Here is a 16766-nt window from a genome sequence, read left to right as displayed (position 1 = left end):
ATGGCTGCTAAGGTAATTAATCAATATTTTTGATAATTATAAATGGGAAAGTGTGTGTGTGTCTGTTTGTTTGTCCGTCTTTCACGGCAAAACTGAGCCACGAATTGACTGAATTTTTTTAAAGGTACGGAGAGCGGCATAGGTCATTTTTTGTCTCTTTCTAATCCCCCATTTTCCTGAAATGGTAGGTGGAAGTATGTATGGAGCATTCCGCAATTTTCTATGCTTTTTTATAATTTGAACAATAGGATTATTGTTAATTTTTGGTTGGACGCACGTATTGCAGTTCCTTATACTTAATTTAGATTTTGGTGCCGTCATTTGTGACATGTTCGAGCAAAAGATACCTACCGGATTGTAGGCATAACATAAGGCCGAAATAGGCTTACATACATACATACATACATACAATCACGCCTGTATCCCATAAAGGGGTAGGCAGAGCACATGAAACTACCAAAGCTTCAGGGCAAATAGGCTTGTATTTTAATTACCTACTGATGTGCCACCTGAAAGTTCCCAAATATTCAACATAGAAAAAAAATATGAACCCTCAATTTTGTTTGAAGATTGTAACTTTTCATTTCATCAATTAAAATTTCCTATATTTCTAAAAAAATAAACTTCCAAGAACGTTTGGGAATGCGCTCATAGAGGCGTCTGGTGGTGAGCAAAGGCTGGCCAATATTTCGCTCAGCGGATCAGCATTGCTATCCAGCGGGGCAATGCGGCCAGCCTTCTGGGCACCTTACCTGCCAGCGAGGGTTTAATTTTTTTTTATTTGTAAGTTTTTGTGTGCTACTCTGCGGCGGCGCCACCATAATGAAATTCCACTAATTATATGTTAAAATGATGTTCGTAAGACGTACAGTATGTACGTATAATTTTATGACTGTACCTATAGCGGGAAACGAAATAATGGGCTTTTATTGTGGCGCCGCTGCAGAGGATGCTCTGCAGCGGCGCCACTCAGTTCTCATAGATAGATATGACATCATCTACTTTTTTCTCATGGAAATTGATGTACCAATGCTGTTTATTATGTACGTATTGAAAAAATCACTATAACTTAGTAAATTTATGTACTTTCAGTAATTCCGCATTCCGCCTGAACGGTATGAGCTAGTATGTAAGGAGGTGTACTTACGGGTAAGCGAGAGGGAGATATGTTCCTTCCCGCTCGCTCCCGCGCTCGGCGCGTTTCGTTCTAGGTTTCAATAATTATTATTAAATTTATGCCCCTGTTGTACACTTTGCTTTTTACTTCGATTGCGAGGAATTAATTATATTTTTCTCGGCAATTTACACCACGAAATTGTCGTAAAGCGAAAGAACATAATAGGTATATAAGATAACCAATTCCCGCCAACTTTTTTTTCAACATGTGATCAGAGTTTCAGACGCTTGGTTTTTTGCCAAGTCAAAAATTTTTTAAACGATAAGTAATCGAATCCTATTTTATTTAATTTACTTAATTTAATGACAGAAAATACGGAATTCTAATAAATTATAGCAAAAATAAAATAACCTATCAAAGTTTTGTCACCTACACAATTTTATTGCTCAATAAAATTGTGCAATATGTTTTAACTGTTTGTCTCTTGAGACCGATTACCTTAGTCTTAGGCCGGCACGGCAACAGACAGTCTTAAAATTCATAATTTGATAAAGTCATAGGCTTCCCGTTTATGTGGGAAGCCATAATCAGTACAAAAATCAGATCGAGTGCACGGAGTTCCATACAATTTCGCGACCGTCCACACTAGGGCTTCCAATACCGGGATCCCGGTATCACGGGATCCCGGGATCCCGCCTTTTTTGGGCACATTTCAATACCTGTATTTAATTTAGTAATACCGGGATCCCGGTATTTTTAGTAACTACCAAATGAACGTAAATCACTCATCAAAAACGTTAAATTTCTGCATCACGATGGTTACTACACGCGTAAATCTTCTTCTTGCTCTCGTTTTTCGATTTGACACATTCTCTGTTTGGTGTTTTTGCAATATTTGTATGAAAATGATTGTTTTTTCCATGATTAGCTAGATAAAGAATTAAAGATACGTGTCAAAAGCATTCATTGAGGAGGGTCGGCCGCGGACATTTTTTGACACATTTGTCGCACTTGTGAATTCGCACGTAAGTGTGACAGAGGAGCAACACATCAAACGTAGTTGCAACAGGACACAAATCCTCTGTAAACAAATCGCCTTGATGCATCTATATCATAGATATAACTTTTCAAAAAATTGGTTAATGCATACGAACTAACGTATACCGTAGCTACTCTATTTTTACTATGCGTGTGCGTTAGTGTGTTGAACTCTATCTAGCTCAAAACTTTGCCGTACATAACATTCCCTATACTTAGTACCGAAATTGGGAAATCACTCCTTAACTATCAAAATCAAGAAAAATACTTTTCTAATCCGTAAATTAAGTGTTCCTATTCCGCGGATAATCTTTTTGATTTTGATTATCATGGATTTCCGCAAAGTAATGTGTGATTCCATAGATTATTTCTTAATGTGATTTTTGATAATCTATGTCGGACAATTCAGCTTTTTTGGCTAATTGTTCAATGATTTGGCGGATTTATTTTATTAGTGCATTAGCGCCTCTAGCGCCACTAAATACAAAAATACCACTAAATTGTACCACAGATATTGATTACAATGTGTTTCTAAAAAAAATCATCTCATGTTCTAATTTCAAAAGTCAATGATGAAACTATAATCGAGAAATGCTTCTTAATGCTTGTTATTTAATAAAGTGATATTATATTAGTTAAACCTACAGCACAACTACACCATTAACACTGACTATAAAATGTAACACAGCATGAATGAGCCACAGCAGCTTCCTAGTATCACAGCCATACTAAAGAAGAGGCGATTGAGGTGGCTCGGGCATGTGTATCGAATGGAGCGGACTCGTTTGCCACGCTGGGAGATGTTGTAGATGCAAAAAGACCGGTCGGACGGCCAACGCTGCGCTTTAAAGATTGCGTGAAGCGTGACATGGTCACATTTGATATTCCATGCGACCCGTGGCAACGACTGGCCGAAGACCGAACCACGTGGCGCCGTGTTGTCCATGACGTTCAATCCAAGCACGACAATGCCTGGTTCTCCTCCTTGAATGATAAACGCATGAGGCGTCACGAGCAAGCCTCTAAACCCCGCTCATCTGGGGGAGCATACACCTGCCGTGTGTGCGGACGAGGGATCCTCTATCGAATTGGGCTGTACAGCCACAAACGTAAGTGTCGCAAGGATGCCGTTTGAACCATCTGGTTATATATGCAAAGGCTTGTTATTATTAAAATGTAAAAGGTTCTATTCCGCACGAGCTTAAAGAGATCGATTTGGCAGAAAACATGGTTTGCTATAGCCGCGTCTTCTTGTGAAATGTCCGATATGGCGGCGATATCTAACTTACAGAATCACCTGAGTAGAGATCTGGCGCTCTTTCCCGTTTGCTTTTATACTGCGTACTTGGGACTGAGGACTCATAACAAAAATAAAGAGCACAGGGCGTAGCCCTTTGAACTATGTATACTTAAAAACAATAGAAGTTGAACGGACTTGGCCACATAAGTTTGCGAACCGTTTGGGTTGAAATCGAAACTTATGAAGTTGGAAATGTAATCGATTTGACACCTCACTAAGTCGGATTGGCAAGATTCCGCTGTAGTATATAACACGCATGAAAAGTAACGAGATTTTGAATAAAATTTGTTATTTTAAGCAAATTACTTGGTTTTTATATTTTCCCGATTTCAATACCGGGATCCCGGAATTTAAATCGCCAATACCGGAATGAATACCGGTATTTGGAAGCCCTAGTCCACACACACTCTTGTTTTTTAAGATTATGAATTTTAAGACTGTCTGTTGCCGTGCCGGCCTAAGACTAAGGTAATCGGTCTCAAGAGACAAACAGTTAAAACATATTGCACAATTTTATTGAGCAATAAAATTGTGTAGGTGACAAAACTTTGATAGGTTATTTTATTTTTGCTATAATTTATTAGAATTCCGTATTTTCTGTCATTAAATTAAGTAAATTAAATAAAATAGGATTCGATTACTTATCGTTTAAAAAATTTTGACTTGGCAAAAAACCAAGCGTCTGAAACTCTGATCACATGTTGAAAAAAAAGTTGGCGGGAATTGGTTATCTTATGTACCTATTATGTTCTTTCGCTTTACGACAATTTCGTGGTGTAAATTGCCGAGAAAAATATAATTAATTCCTCGCAATCGAAGTAAAAAGCAAAGTGTACAACAGGGGCATAAATTTAATAATAATTATTGAAACCTAGAACGAAACGCGCCTTGCGCGGGAGCGAGCGGGAAGGAACATATCTCCCTCTCGCTTACCCGTAGGTACACCTCCTTACATACTAGCTCATACCGTTCAGGCGGAATGCGGAATTACTGAAAGTACATAAATTTACTAAGTTATAGTGTTTTTTTCAATACGTACATAATAAACAGCATTGGTACATCAATTTCCATGAGAAAAAAGTAGATGATGTCATATCTATCTATGAGAACTGAGTGGCGCCGCTGCAGAGCATCCTCTGCAGCGGCGCCACAATAAAAGCCCATTATTTCGTTTCCCGCTATAGGTACACTCATAAAATTATACGTACATACTGTACGTCTTACGAACATCATTTTAACATATAATTAGTTGAATTTCATTATGGTGGCGCCGCCGCAGAGTAGCACACAAGTTTTTATCATAAGTGTTTATTTCTAGGGTTTTAGCATGTTGTTGAATGATTTAATAAAGAATCTATAAAGTTATTTAAAACTTTACCTAAGTACTTATTATAATAGTTATTTTTAAAAGCACTTAAAAAAAAATGAAAAATATTGTCCGTACAAAATTACACCACGTATATTTATGTAGAACGAATCATTTCGCATACAATTTGTGTAAAAATAGAGTTGTGTTAAAATTCCGAGCACGCTCCTCAAAGAATGTCAATGACAATGGACATGACGATCTGTCGAAGCCTACTCACCTACTTAGGTACTGACATTTTTCATTTGATGAAATTATATTAATCATCATACCTATTGTTTTTCAGTTCGTCGTAGTGCTCGCTTTGGCTGTGTCTGCCCAGGCGTCAGTTGTGCCCGTGGCCGTGGCCCGCGCAGCAGACACCAGCAGCTTCGCATACGATGTCGCCGACCCCAACACCGGCGACTACAAGAGCCAAGTAGAAACCCGCGTTGGGGGCGTCGTGCAGGGACAGTACTCGCTGCTGGACGCTGATGGCACTAAGCGTACCGTTGATTATACTGCTGATGATGTGAATGGGTTCAACGCTGTTGTGCGTAAGGATCCTGTGGTTGTCGCGCCTGTTGTGAGCGCGCCTGTTGTTGAAGCTGCGCCCGCTGTGGTTGAGGCGCGTACGGTTGCCGCCCCTGCTGTGTACTCCGCTGCTCCCGTGGTTGCCACGCGCACTGTTGCCGCGCCTGTAGCGTATTCTGCCGCGCCTGTAGCATACTCTGCCGCGCCTGTAGCATACTTTGCCGCGCCTGCCGTGTACTCTGCTCCTGCTAGTTATGCTGCTCCAGTAGCCTACTCCGGCTACTCTGCACCAGCTTACTCGAACATCGCCAGCCCGTACTACTCTGCTCCTTACTCGACCTATTACTAAATTTATGAATTTGGCCTTGACGTAAATACTCATAAATTTAATGCTAAGTCATTGTACATACTATTTGTATTTTAATTTTTAATAAAAAGTGAAACTACCTTATTTTTGTTGTGTTATTTGTATTAGACTGCGTAAGAACGTAAGAACGTGAAGGATTTAAATTCGGTGTTTATAACTTACACTTAGGTACATAGCAGTCTATCTTGAAGAATTAATTTTGAGTAATATCATACTTCAAATACGAAATATGAGTAGGTACTTTTGTATCATTTATAAAACAAGGACCTTGTAAATTTACTATAATTACAAAGTTTCTAATGAAAGTATCCGTAGATAGATATCTACTTACTAGATTTTAGTCCTCTATTTCCTGGTGTCGTGTTACACCTAAAATTAATTTGCTCGTTATTTTATACCTTGGATTATTGTTATTACATAAATTCAATTCAATGACAAGTTATTATTTTATTTTAGTAACTAAACATTTTCCATGAAATCAATTTCAATGCTTATAAAGTGAGTCGTGTAACGTAAGAGATCGTATTGTGTATCTTGTATCTAAACGTTACTAATGTTTTGTATTAGATTTGCACAAAATGTAAAACACTAACGTGTTTTAACTATTTTGTACGGTCGAATAGGTAGTACACAAGCATTCCAAAATATGTTGACACGTCTCTATAATAAATGACAATAAGGTCGTGGACACATAATTATGTATATTTGGTTTGGAATGTTGGTTTATTGTAAAAGGTGTTTGTGAACTTGACTGTGTTTTTGTTTACTGTTCAACTGCTGGGCAAAGGCCTTTCTTCTACCACCCATCACGATTTGCCGCCTGCTCCTGCCAGTCGCTGCAAAATACGTCCATGTCCTTCGGCTGTACCTTCATTGGTCTTCCTCTGCTCTGGCTAATCTACGGTGTCCACGTCCAGTCAGTACCCAATTTGGCCCACCCATCTTATTTTAATTAATTCTGTAGCCGGCTAGCAGCGGAGAAATCTAACTAAGGCTCTTCTTATAAACAATATAATGTAATAAGAATATATACCTACAGTAAAATCAGAAATACCTGTCACTAACATTTACGTTCCTTGTGCTAACTTTATAAACGTGGTTTGTCCGTGGGTGCCGCTGCGCGAGTCGTATAAACAACCAGGAACCAGGCTGAAGATGTTCCAGCAAAGCACTCAGTATAAGCAGCGAAGTTCAACAAAGTTCTTCTTAAATTTTAAGGTAGAAGAAAGGGCTGCGACAATCGTGCGTGCTTAGATCTGCAGTCGGAACCTAGCCCCAAGCCAAGCGCTTTCGCGAACTAGTGACGTACATTAAGACTTGGATTGGGTTTCAACATTCGCTTTCGCGAACTAGTGACGTACATTAAGACTTGGATTGGGTTTCAACATTAAACGAACAAACTTCTATCCTACAGAATATAACTATTTACTTACACAATACAATTATAAATACCTGCTTAAAGGCAGCCCAACACAAACACACTGTTTTTGCAATAAAAGTATTTCACAAGTTTTAAATACCATTCATTATTGAATATTATATGTATATTTCAAATAGCATTTATATGCTATTTGAAATATACATAAGCCTCTCATGGCAGAGAAATTTTTCCGTCAAAAAACAAAAGGCGCGCGATATGGCCGTAGGTTACTTCTTCTTCTTCTATTTCTCAGCGGCCAGTGCGCGTGGCGGCTGCAACATGCAGGTTTGCCATAATACAATTCCACTCCGTTTCATTCAGTTTTGAACTATAATTACTATTTTTGAACTGATCACTTTTGATAATCTACTTACGGCATAAGTCATAAACCTCATAAATTGTGTTCTATTTTTTTTGTGTTGTTGTTGTTTTGTTTTGTGTATTAGAGAGGGAGAGTTTTAAAGCCATGTGCTTTAAAAATTACTTAGGTACTAATAAATGGAAAGTACCTACGACTTAAAATATAAAATCACATTTTTATTAAGCTGTTAATGGAATACCTACGTGATTTCCGATTTTATAAATCAGCATGACCTCTACTTTTAACATCAGTATGAAGTCATAGTCATAATTAGAGATGGGCCGAATATTCGGTAAATATTCGGTATTCGGCATATTCGGCAAGTTTTTCAATGTTCGTATTCGGCCAAATAATTCGGTTGCTTTGCCGAATATTTACCGAATAAACAAAGTAAAAAAATAATGAAGATCTTACGTATTCCTTTGGATAATAAGCTCCTATTTTAGTAGCTTTCTAAGGAACCAGTAGAAGGAAATAATTGCCTATGCGTCAAAATACAAATACAAAGTTGGAAAAACCGTAGTTTAAGAGTTGGAAGAGTTTAGAGTTGTTTCAACTAAGTTTTAGTTAAATTCACTAAATCGTAATAACATAAATATGTAGTTCTAGTAACATATGTAACCATTTTCAATCATTTAATAGTTTTTTCACCTCACTTGCTCGGAAAGGACTTTTTTATTCTTTAAAAACAGATAGCAAAATCGCATTTTATCCACAAGAGTGCAAAGAATATTTGAAATCCGAACGTGTCATTAGTTACTTTTTTAAATATAAATTCTTGTAAAGGCATGTCCCAGACGGGACAATTTTCTCCCTGTGCTTAAATTGTCTTAACGAATCATGTCATGTGAACGTAAAAATAATTTCATATCTAATTGTATCCGACTAAAAACAGTAAATTCAAACAATTTTATAACATGATTTTACCATAAATCACTTGAAATCGTACAAAAAATTGTATTCTTGACTTTTCCACTGTACTTATTCAGAACGCACCTTAATAGATTTTTCTTCTTGATTCTTAATTTGAAACTTTTGTGGTGTCGGTGGGTGTATAGTGGAAATTTATTACAAACGCAAATTGACTTATTTCTGTGCAATTATGTTCCATTTGTTTTTTAACCCCCGACGCAAAAACGAAGGGGTGTTATAAGTTTGACGTGTCTGTCCGTGTGTATGTCTGTCTGTCTGTCTGCCTGCCTGCGTGTGTGTGTGTGTGTGTGTGTGTGTGTGTGTGTGTGTGTGTGGTTTTTTTTTTTTTTTTTTTATAGAGGTAGAAAAATACATTTGCGTATCATCAGGCTTGCGCCCGGTATGTCGGACTCAGATGTTCAATACCGACTAAAAAACCTCCTCTGTCTTCGGCCTCTGTTTCCCCCGCGGCACTGCCGTTAGGTATTACTTCGCGGGGGGAGGATCTAGTAATGATACTCTTCCTTCGAGTTTATTCTTAAGTGCCTGTTCTACTAGCTGCTCGATCCCTTTCTAAGCAGCGGAGTTTCTTGAGGACTTCAGTCGCAAAAGAGCTTGTCTCTTCCCAGGCGGTCTCCGATGACAGCATGATGCTCACCAAGGTCTCTGGACGAAGCTTCTGATTTAACGCATCTTCCCAAGTACTGCGGGAGGACTCAAAACGAGGGCACACAAAAAATACATGTTCCGCATCTTCGTTTACGCCGGCGCAGGATGGGCACTCCGGAGACGTGTCGTGCTTAAAACGATACAGATACTCCCGGAAGCACCCATGACCTGATATCATCTGCGTCAGGTAGTAATTAACTTCTCCATGCTCACGGTTCACCCAGGTGTCTATTCGTGGAATAAGACGGTAAGTCCATCGGCCATTTTCCGAGGAATTCCACTCTTTTTGCCATCGTTGTAGGCTGATTTTCCTTTCTTCATCCGTGAGTTCAGCTTGGCTTAATTCGGTAGAACGTTTTCTCCGGTAGAGGGCCTTTCTCTCTTCAGCAAGTAAGCTTATAGGCAGCATACCGGCTATAACGCACACTGCGTCTTGGGACACCGTGCGGAAAGCGCATGCCACTCTCAAGGCACTCAATCGATATACTGGCATCACCTTCCTCCGTGCTTCCTGTGTTTTTAATGCATCAGCCCATATCGGGATGCCATAGGTGAGTACAGAGGTCACTACAGATGATAGTAGTTTCCTCTTCTTCTGCTTTGGTCCTCCTATGTTGGGCATTAGCCGTGCCAAGGCTGTTCTGACTATCGCCGCTTTATCGCTCAAGTGTTGCGCCTGTTGTTTGAAGCTAAGCCGAGCGTCAATCATTACACCTAGGTAGCGAATATAGGGCTTAGATGTTATTTCATGTGCCCCGACTTGCAGTGTGATCGTTTCCAACTGTTTCCTACTAGTAATGAGCACTGCCTCAGTCTTGTGTTCAGCTAATTTTAAGCCAACCGTGTCCATCCATTGGCTGATCCTCTCGAAGGTAATATCAAATGCCAAGTTAATCTCTTCTAGGTGTTTCGCTACGATTACCACGGCAACATCGTCGGCGTACGCCACCAGCTTGACGTCCTTCGGCATTTCCAGCCTGAGTAGTCCGTCATACATAACATTCCACAGTAGCGGACCTAGAACGGAACCTTGAGGTACCCCTCCGGTGATCCTGTACTCTTTTGGACCGGCCTCGGTGTCATATTTCAGGATCCTACCAGAGAAGTAGCTTGCCACTATTTTTAGCAGGTATCTCGGTACGTTCATGTCGCTGAGGGCTCTCAAGATACAATCCCATTTAGCGGAATTAAAGGCGTTCTTGATATCAAGGGTTGCCACCAAGCAGTACTTCTTGGTCCCTCCTTTCCATCTACTTCCTGCAATGGCATCCTTAGCAGTGTTGACGACGTAGTTAATAGCATCCAAAGTAGAGCGGTTTTTTCGAAAGCCATATTGGTTATGTGAGAGCAGCGGTTCGACAACCCTTTCAATCCTACAGTGAATAATCCGTTCCAGTATTTTTCCTGCGGTATCAAGCATGCAAAGCGGACGGTAAGATGATGGTTCGTCAGGAGGTTTTTTCCCCTTAGGCAAAAGCACTAGTCTCTGTTGTTTCCACTTCATAGGGAAAACTCCTTCCTTGAGACACTCGTCGTAGACCTCCAAGAATGGTGACGGGTCTAATTTGATGGCTTCTTTTAAGGCAATGTTTGGGATTCCATCTAGTCCCGGGGCTTTTGTGTTTCCCATTCTGGAACATGCTTCCATTAAATGTTGTCCTGTGATAGGTGGAATTTCTTCAATATTGTACTCTTCTGGCTTGTATTGGAGTTCCCTTTGCTGAGGAAACAAGGCTGTTACGATCTTTCCAAGGAGCTTGGGACACGTGGGCGATGGCGTTGGCTGAGTTTTCAGGTGTGTCATAACCACTTTGTACGGCCTGCCCCACGGGTCATCCTCTACTTCATCGATCAGTTCTCTCCAGCATTGTCTCTTACTGACCTTAATGGCTTTGTTCAGCCTTCGGCGTGCATTCTTATACTCCGTCACAAGATCCTCAGAGTTTGTGAGAAATTTTTTGGGTCGCGTTTTTGTGTGTGTGTGTGTGTGTGTGTGTGTGTGTGTGTGTGTGTGTGTGTGTGTGTGTGTGTGTGTGTGTGTGTGTGTGTGTGTGTGTGTGTGTGTGTGTGTGTGTGTGTGTGTGTGTGTGTGTGTGTGTGTGTGTGTGTGTGTGTGTGTGTGTGTGTGTGTGTGTGTGTGTGTGTGTGTGTGTGTGTGTGTGTGTGTGTGTGTGTGTGTGTGTGTGTGTGTGTCTGTGGCATTGTAGCTCTCGAATGGATGAACCGATTTTGATTTAGCTTTTTTTGTCTGAAAGCTGAGTTAGTCGGGAGTGTTCTTAGCCATGTTTCATTAAAATCGGTCGGTTTTTTCAAAATTTTAATTTTGTGGTTATATTGCGTGTTTCCTCGCACAGACAGGTATTGAGCCTCAAAAGCTGGCCAAAATCCATTTTTTTTATTTACGCCGTACCCCTTCTTAACCATTGTTTCTTAAAACTAGAATAACCCCTCCACCTAGTAAAAAAAAATACCACGTGCTAAAGTCATCTATCACCCGTGTAGGCTTAGTCGAAAATTACCGTTCGCCGAAAGCGTCTGCGTGATTGTTCGATGCACTCGAATTTCATTGTTTTCAAAAATTTGTTATTCCTTGATTGGCCCGTTTTGTGTTGGTTTCTAATATGGATTGCAAAGAACCAGGTATGTACTTTATTTAACACTAAATTTTACTTAAATATTAATTGATTTTCTTCATTAATACCCTTGAGAAGTGAGTACCGGGAAATTTTAAATAAAAAGATAGGTTTTTCAAGAACATTGGAATTTTTAATAAGTTACCAAGCATTATCCAGCAAACATTTGAATGACATGTTGAAGAATAGACTTTCTTTTATAATATAAAGTACAGAATAGCCACCCCAATGCACCCGCCTATTTTTGGTGATTTTTTTTCCGTAAGCACATTCGTTACTTGGTACATGAGATTTTACTTATTTTTACGTTTTTGTGTTTTAGGTTCTTCTGGAATCCGGGTATTATATAGGAATGATTTATTTGCTATTATTGAACGCTCAGACAGCTCAACTTTTAACAAAAAGTTGCAATTTTTGGAGCAAGTATTACTGAATCTATATACGGAAAATGACCACAATATTGCTAACATAAAGCTGAAACTGTCTCGCATCAAGCATTAGTTTAAACAAAAATGGACAGCTGCTCTTAATACAAGTGCCAGATTCCTAGATAGCAGCATCGAGTAGCTCAAAGGATGCATATCTCTACCAAAAGCAGGAGTCAGTTCTGGTCGTCCTGAAAAGACTTTCTTAGAGTTGAGCGACAGGAGCAAGAGACATAAAACAGAAATGTCCTGGAAGAAAGCTAATGTAAGCTTTGATGAAAATAACTAATAAAAGTTGAAATATAATATTTAATGTCTTTCAACTTTCAATTTGTCAACTAGGAACCCTTATAGTTTCGCCATGTCTGTCTGTCCGTCCGTCCGTCCGCGGATAATGTCAGTAACCGGTAGCACTAGAAAGCTGAAATTTGGTACCAATATATATATCAACCACGCCGGCAAAATGGTTAAATAAAAAGTGGAAAAAAATGTTTTGTTAGGGTACCCCCTACATGTAAAGTGGGGACAATTTTTTTTTTTCATTCCAACCACAACGTGTGATATATTGTTGGATAGGTATTTAAATATGAATAAGGGTTTACTAAAATCGTTGTTTGGTAATATTAATATTTTCGGAAATAATCGCTCATAAACGAAAAAAAAGTGTCCCCCCCTCTAACTTTTGAACCATATGTGTAAAAAATATGAAAAAAATCACAAAAGTAGAACTTAATAACAACTTTCTAGGAAAATTATTTTAAACTTGATAGGTTCAGTAGTTTAAAAAAAAATACGGAAAACTACGGAACCCTACACTGAGCGTGGCCCGACACGCACTTGGCCGGTTTATTTTACCTTCTTGATCCTTAAATCTTAATAACAAATGGTTAGGAGGCCATTGGAACTTTAAAATAATTTTGGCCAACTTTTTGGGTCAAATACCAGTCTGTGCCTCGCTTTAGTGAGGTGAAAAGTTATGTGTTACACACGGGATGCAAAGTTATTTTACCTCGTGTGTATTGCAACACTCTCTACGCTCAGGATTCTATTTTTGAACTACTCGCTTCGCTCAGGATTCTATTTTCGAGTCGCTCGTGGTTCAACCATAGAATCCCTTCGCTAGCTCGTAGTTCAACCCTAGAATCCATTCGCTAGTTCGTGTTGCAATTCCACACTCGGTTAAAATACAACTTTGCTCCCTTGTATAACAAATAACTATTTCCCCTCACTAGCTCGGAAACACGTATTTTGTCCTTTAATACCAGCGGGTAAAAACGCATTTTATCCACTAGTGGGTAAAGTAATTTGACCTTGAATAAAGTCAAATTAACTGCTTTAAAATTGATAAAAGTAGGTGAATCCAGTAATAAAGATGATTTACCACCTGTGGAACTACTGGAAGCAGTGATAAACGCATTTTTGCGTTGTAGTTTCCTCGCTATAGTCGCTTCGCTCGTGGTTCAACTATAGACTCCTTTCACTTGCTCGTTTATCAATTTCACACTCGGCGTTAAAATACAACTTTGCCCCCTTGTATAACAAATAACTATTAATATTGGCATTTGCCTATCAAATGCGGCACTTACTCAGGTACAGTTTCCCTTAAGAGCCCGTCACGATGGGTAAAAATTCAGTATCTGTCAAATTACCCCATTTACACACACTAACGCACGTCACACTCACCAACATACTTTTCGCACACTACCGCAATTTACTGGAAGAGGTCAGTGACCTAACTGAGAGGAATTTAAGACAGGTCTATAGTTTCACTGAAGATCAGTTGTCACGTTAAAATCCCATCAAAACCAAAAAAGGGAAATATGAGCCAAGTTCAATATTATATATGCCTTGGTTGTTGGCGTCAACGACAAAAGCAGTGCGAGCTAAACGGGTGCCAAGTTCAATGGCAGTCCTCAAAATGTTTTATGACAATTGATGACATAAAATATCATTTCTTATAACTTTTATAATAGAATAAAATAGAATATAATTAATTTATTCGTTAACACACACACAAAATAAACGTTACAAATAATAAGACATAAACAAGGAGATCCAACGAAATGGTCTAATCTTCCGATCAGACCATCCGGTGAAACAAACACGACAGGCACATAATATGTATGTCACAAATATCAATATAAGAGCCAAATTTAAGACGTTTATGTAAAATAGTTTTTGTTGTGAGGACGCCCATAGAGGCTCCAAATAGTTCGTGTAATATTACACACGATGTTGTCTGCCAGTTCGGTTACTTGAACTTGGCTTGACACGCTGCCGCGTGTTTAGATTGCGGACAGTGTCAATTTAGTGTTACCATCTCTCACGAATTGACTCCGATTATTTTTCAAAATAAATTTGTGCAAATACCATATAAAATCAAAACAACTCTGGTGTAAAAAACAGTGCTTCGTTTATTCTAATTATAAATGGTTAAACCCTTTTCCGAATGAATTAAAATAATTCACTGTTCCTGATCGGTTTAGCCATTATAACATCCGTTATAAATGCACTGAGACAAAGGTTGAGGTTATGTATGAACAGAGGTTGACAGTCAGTTTACATGTAAAATTGTTGCCATATATAGAATTCTTCATTAAAATAATAATTTTCAAAATGTAGTTAAAGTTGTCTGAATCTAAGGTTACGTGCCCCGTGTGCAAACACCATTTAAAAATTATATTGAACGTAAGAAGGTAAGTCATACAGAACAATTTTGTGATAAGATAATATATTATTACAATTAATAATTTCGCCATTTACGCAAATAATCGTTTATAGAATATAATAATAATGATTAGTTCTGTTAGTTTTTTCATACGCCACACTGAATGTCTCTTCGCGAAAGAGAATGTTACACACACTGACACACTAAATAATGTGACCAGTATAATGAAAATAAAGTCCAACGAGTTAAAATTAATTTTAAAACTCTTTCATTTTAATAAAGTTTAGAAGACAAAAAATACCTATATTTCTTATCATTGTATTAAAGTTACATATATTTTTTTATTTCTCAACAATAATAAGTAGTAAACAACACAAAAAAAAAACGATTTTAAACTAAGACTCTTTTAGACGTGACGATGTTTATTTACCTTATTACTTTTGAATACATTCATAGCACTGGCAATCTTTTTGTATCCGTATATGATTTCCAGTGTCAAAAACAAATGTCATTGGAGCAAATTTGGCGACACGTCTGCTCTGAACGAGCCCGATCGGGCGTCTGACTCAATAGAATCTGTTCGCAGTTTTGACGTTTGTATGGAAAATTTACGAAAGTTTATATTCAACATTGATTTTATTCGTTCTCTTTGTAAGTAAAAATATGAAAAGGTAATAATTCTGTAGTCCAGTTATCTAGCTTATAAAATAACATTATTTTAAAACTAAAACGCGGTCGTACATATTCAAATTTATTAGAATGCCGACAGGGGCCGACCGCATTTTAGTTACAACTTTAAGTAAGTATGTATCTAAAATTGGAAGTTTTTCCTGATTTGTATTACACACTATTTTGCATACACATACTTAAAGTTTATAATTATCAAGAAAGCCTTTTGTTTGCCTAAAAGGTTTTCGAAGTAATTGCCATTTGATTCGAAGTATTTTTAGACAAATATTGATGTCGTTTAACTTCCATTTACTGTATTTTAGTAGCATGATAACACACATGTAAACTACTAAATTTTTAGTTTAGGATATAAGTAATGCGACAACATCAATTTTAGCAGCCTAAAGTATACAAAATTGAGCTCGGCTCACTCAGACCTGAGCACTATTTGCGGGTTTTCTTAAACTAGCGTCAGGAAAAAAATCATAATTAATTCAGGGAGTAACTTTTCCTTGATGTTAACTACTGATTTTGTAGATAAGAATACGCGCTGTTTAAAACAAGTGCTTTTCTTGTCAATAAGTATATACTGAAACTAAAACCGGACGTGGAAAACTACCAATTTTACGATTTTCTACTTTTTGATATTGACGGCCTCTTAAAGGAAGCGTACGGAGCAACGCAGTGTGGGAAGGCGCCAAGGTTCACGTTATGCTCCATTTCTATAACTGCGATTATTTATGACTGCCAACACATACGTCAACCTACGCAGTACTCACTATTTTCTTTGTTCTTGGTTGCATTGACATTTTAATAAAGGTGTTATGTGTAGGTACATGTAGAATGTGAATGACATCACATAATCTTTCTGGGGTCTGTTTCATTTGATGCCAGGCCATTACGGCTCAGCCACGACATTGGTCTAAGCGCGGCAGCGGTGAGCGGTGGTCATACATTGGAGCGAGACACAGCGATGGGACTTTCATTCGCACGTATGGCTGCCGCTCACCGCTGTCGCTTAGACCAATGTCGTGGCTAGGCCGTTAGATGTGTTTGTACTGATTTAAATGTTTAACTACCATCAGTTCACAGTCAATTCAGACCTATTTAGCTCTCTACCTACCTCATTCTTATATTCGGTCCAAGCTATATTATGGGTTTTGGCAGCACAGAATTTGGAAGTGTTACTTTAGAAGTTGTAATTTTGTCCACCCTCTGTTCTATCAAATTCTTTAGGTTCTTCAGATTCCTACTATTGACTTAGGATACGCAACAAGGGCATAAGGGTTTTGACTAAAAATACAATAA

General features: G+C 38.4%; 1 protein-coding gene across 1 annotated transcript; it reads left to right on the top strand.

Annotated features, from left to right (window-relative positions):
* On the top strand, window positions 1–5785 carry LOC125227576 (cuticle protein 21-like). Its single transcript, XM_048131915.1, has 2 exons — window positions 1–12; window positions 5108–5785. Exons 1-2 carry the CDS (start codon window positions 1–3, stop codon window positions 5681–5683), a joined length of 588 nt encoding a protein of 195 aa, XP_047987872.1. The 3' UTR covers window positions 5684–5785.
* The last annotated feature ends 10981 nt before the right edge of the window (window positions 5786–16766 follow it).

This window comes from Leguminivora glycinivorella, chromosome 6 (genome assembly GCF_023078275.1).
Source record: "Leguminivora glycinivorella isolate SPB_JAAS2020 chromosome 6, LegGlyc_1.1, whole genome shotgun sequence".
Lineage (NCBI taxonomy): Eukaryota > Metazoa > Arthropoda > Insecta > Lepidoptera > Tortricidae > Leguminivora > Leguminivora glycinivorella.
Note: the sequence above shows the minus strand (reverse complement) of the source record. Positions and strands in the feature narration are given on the sequence as shown.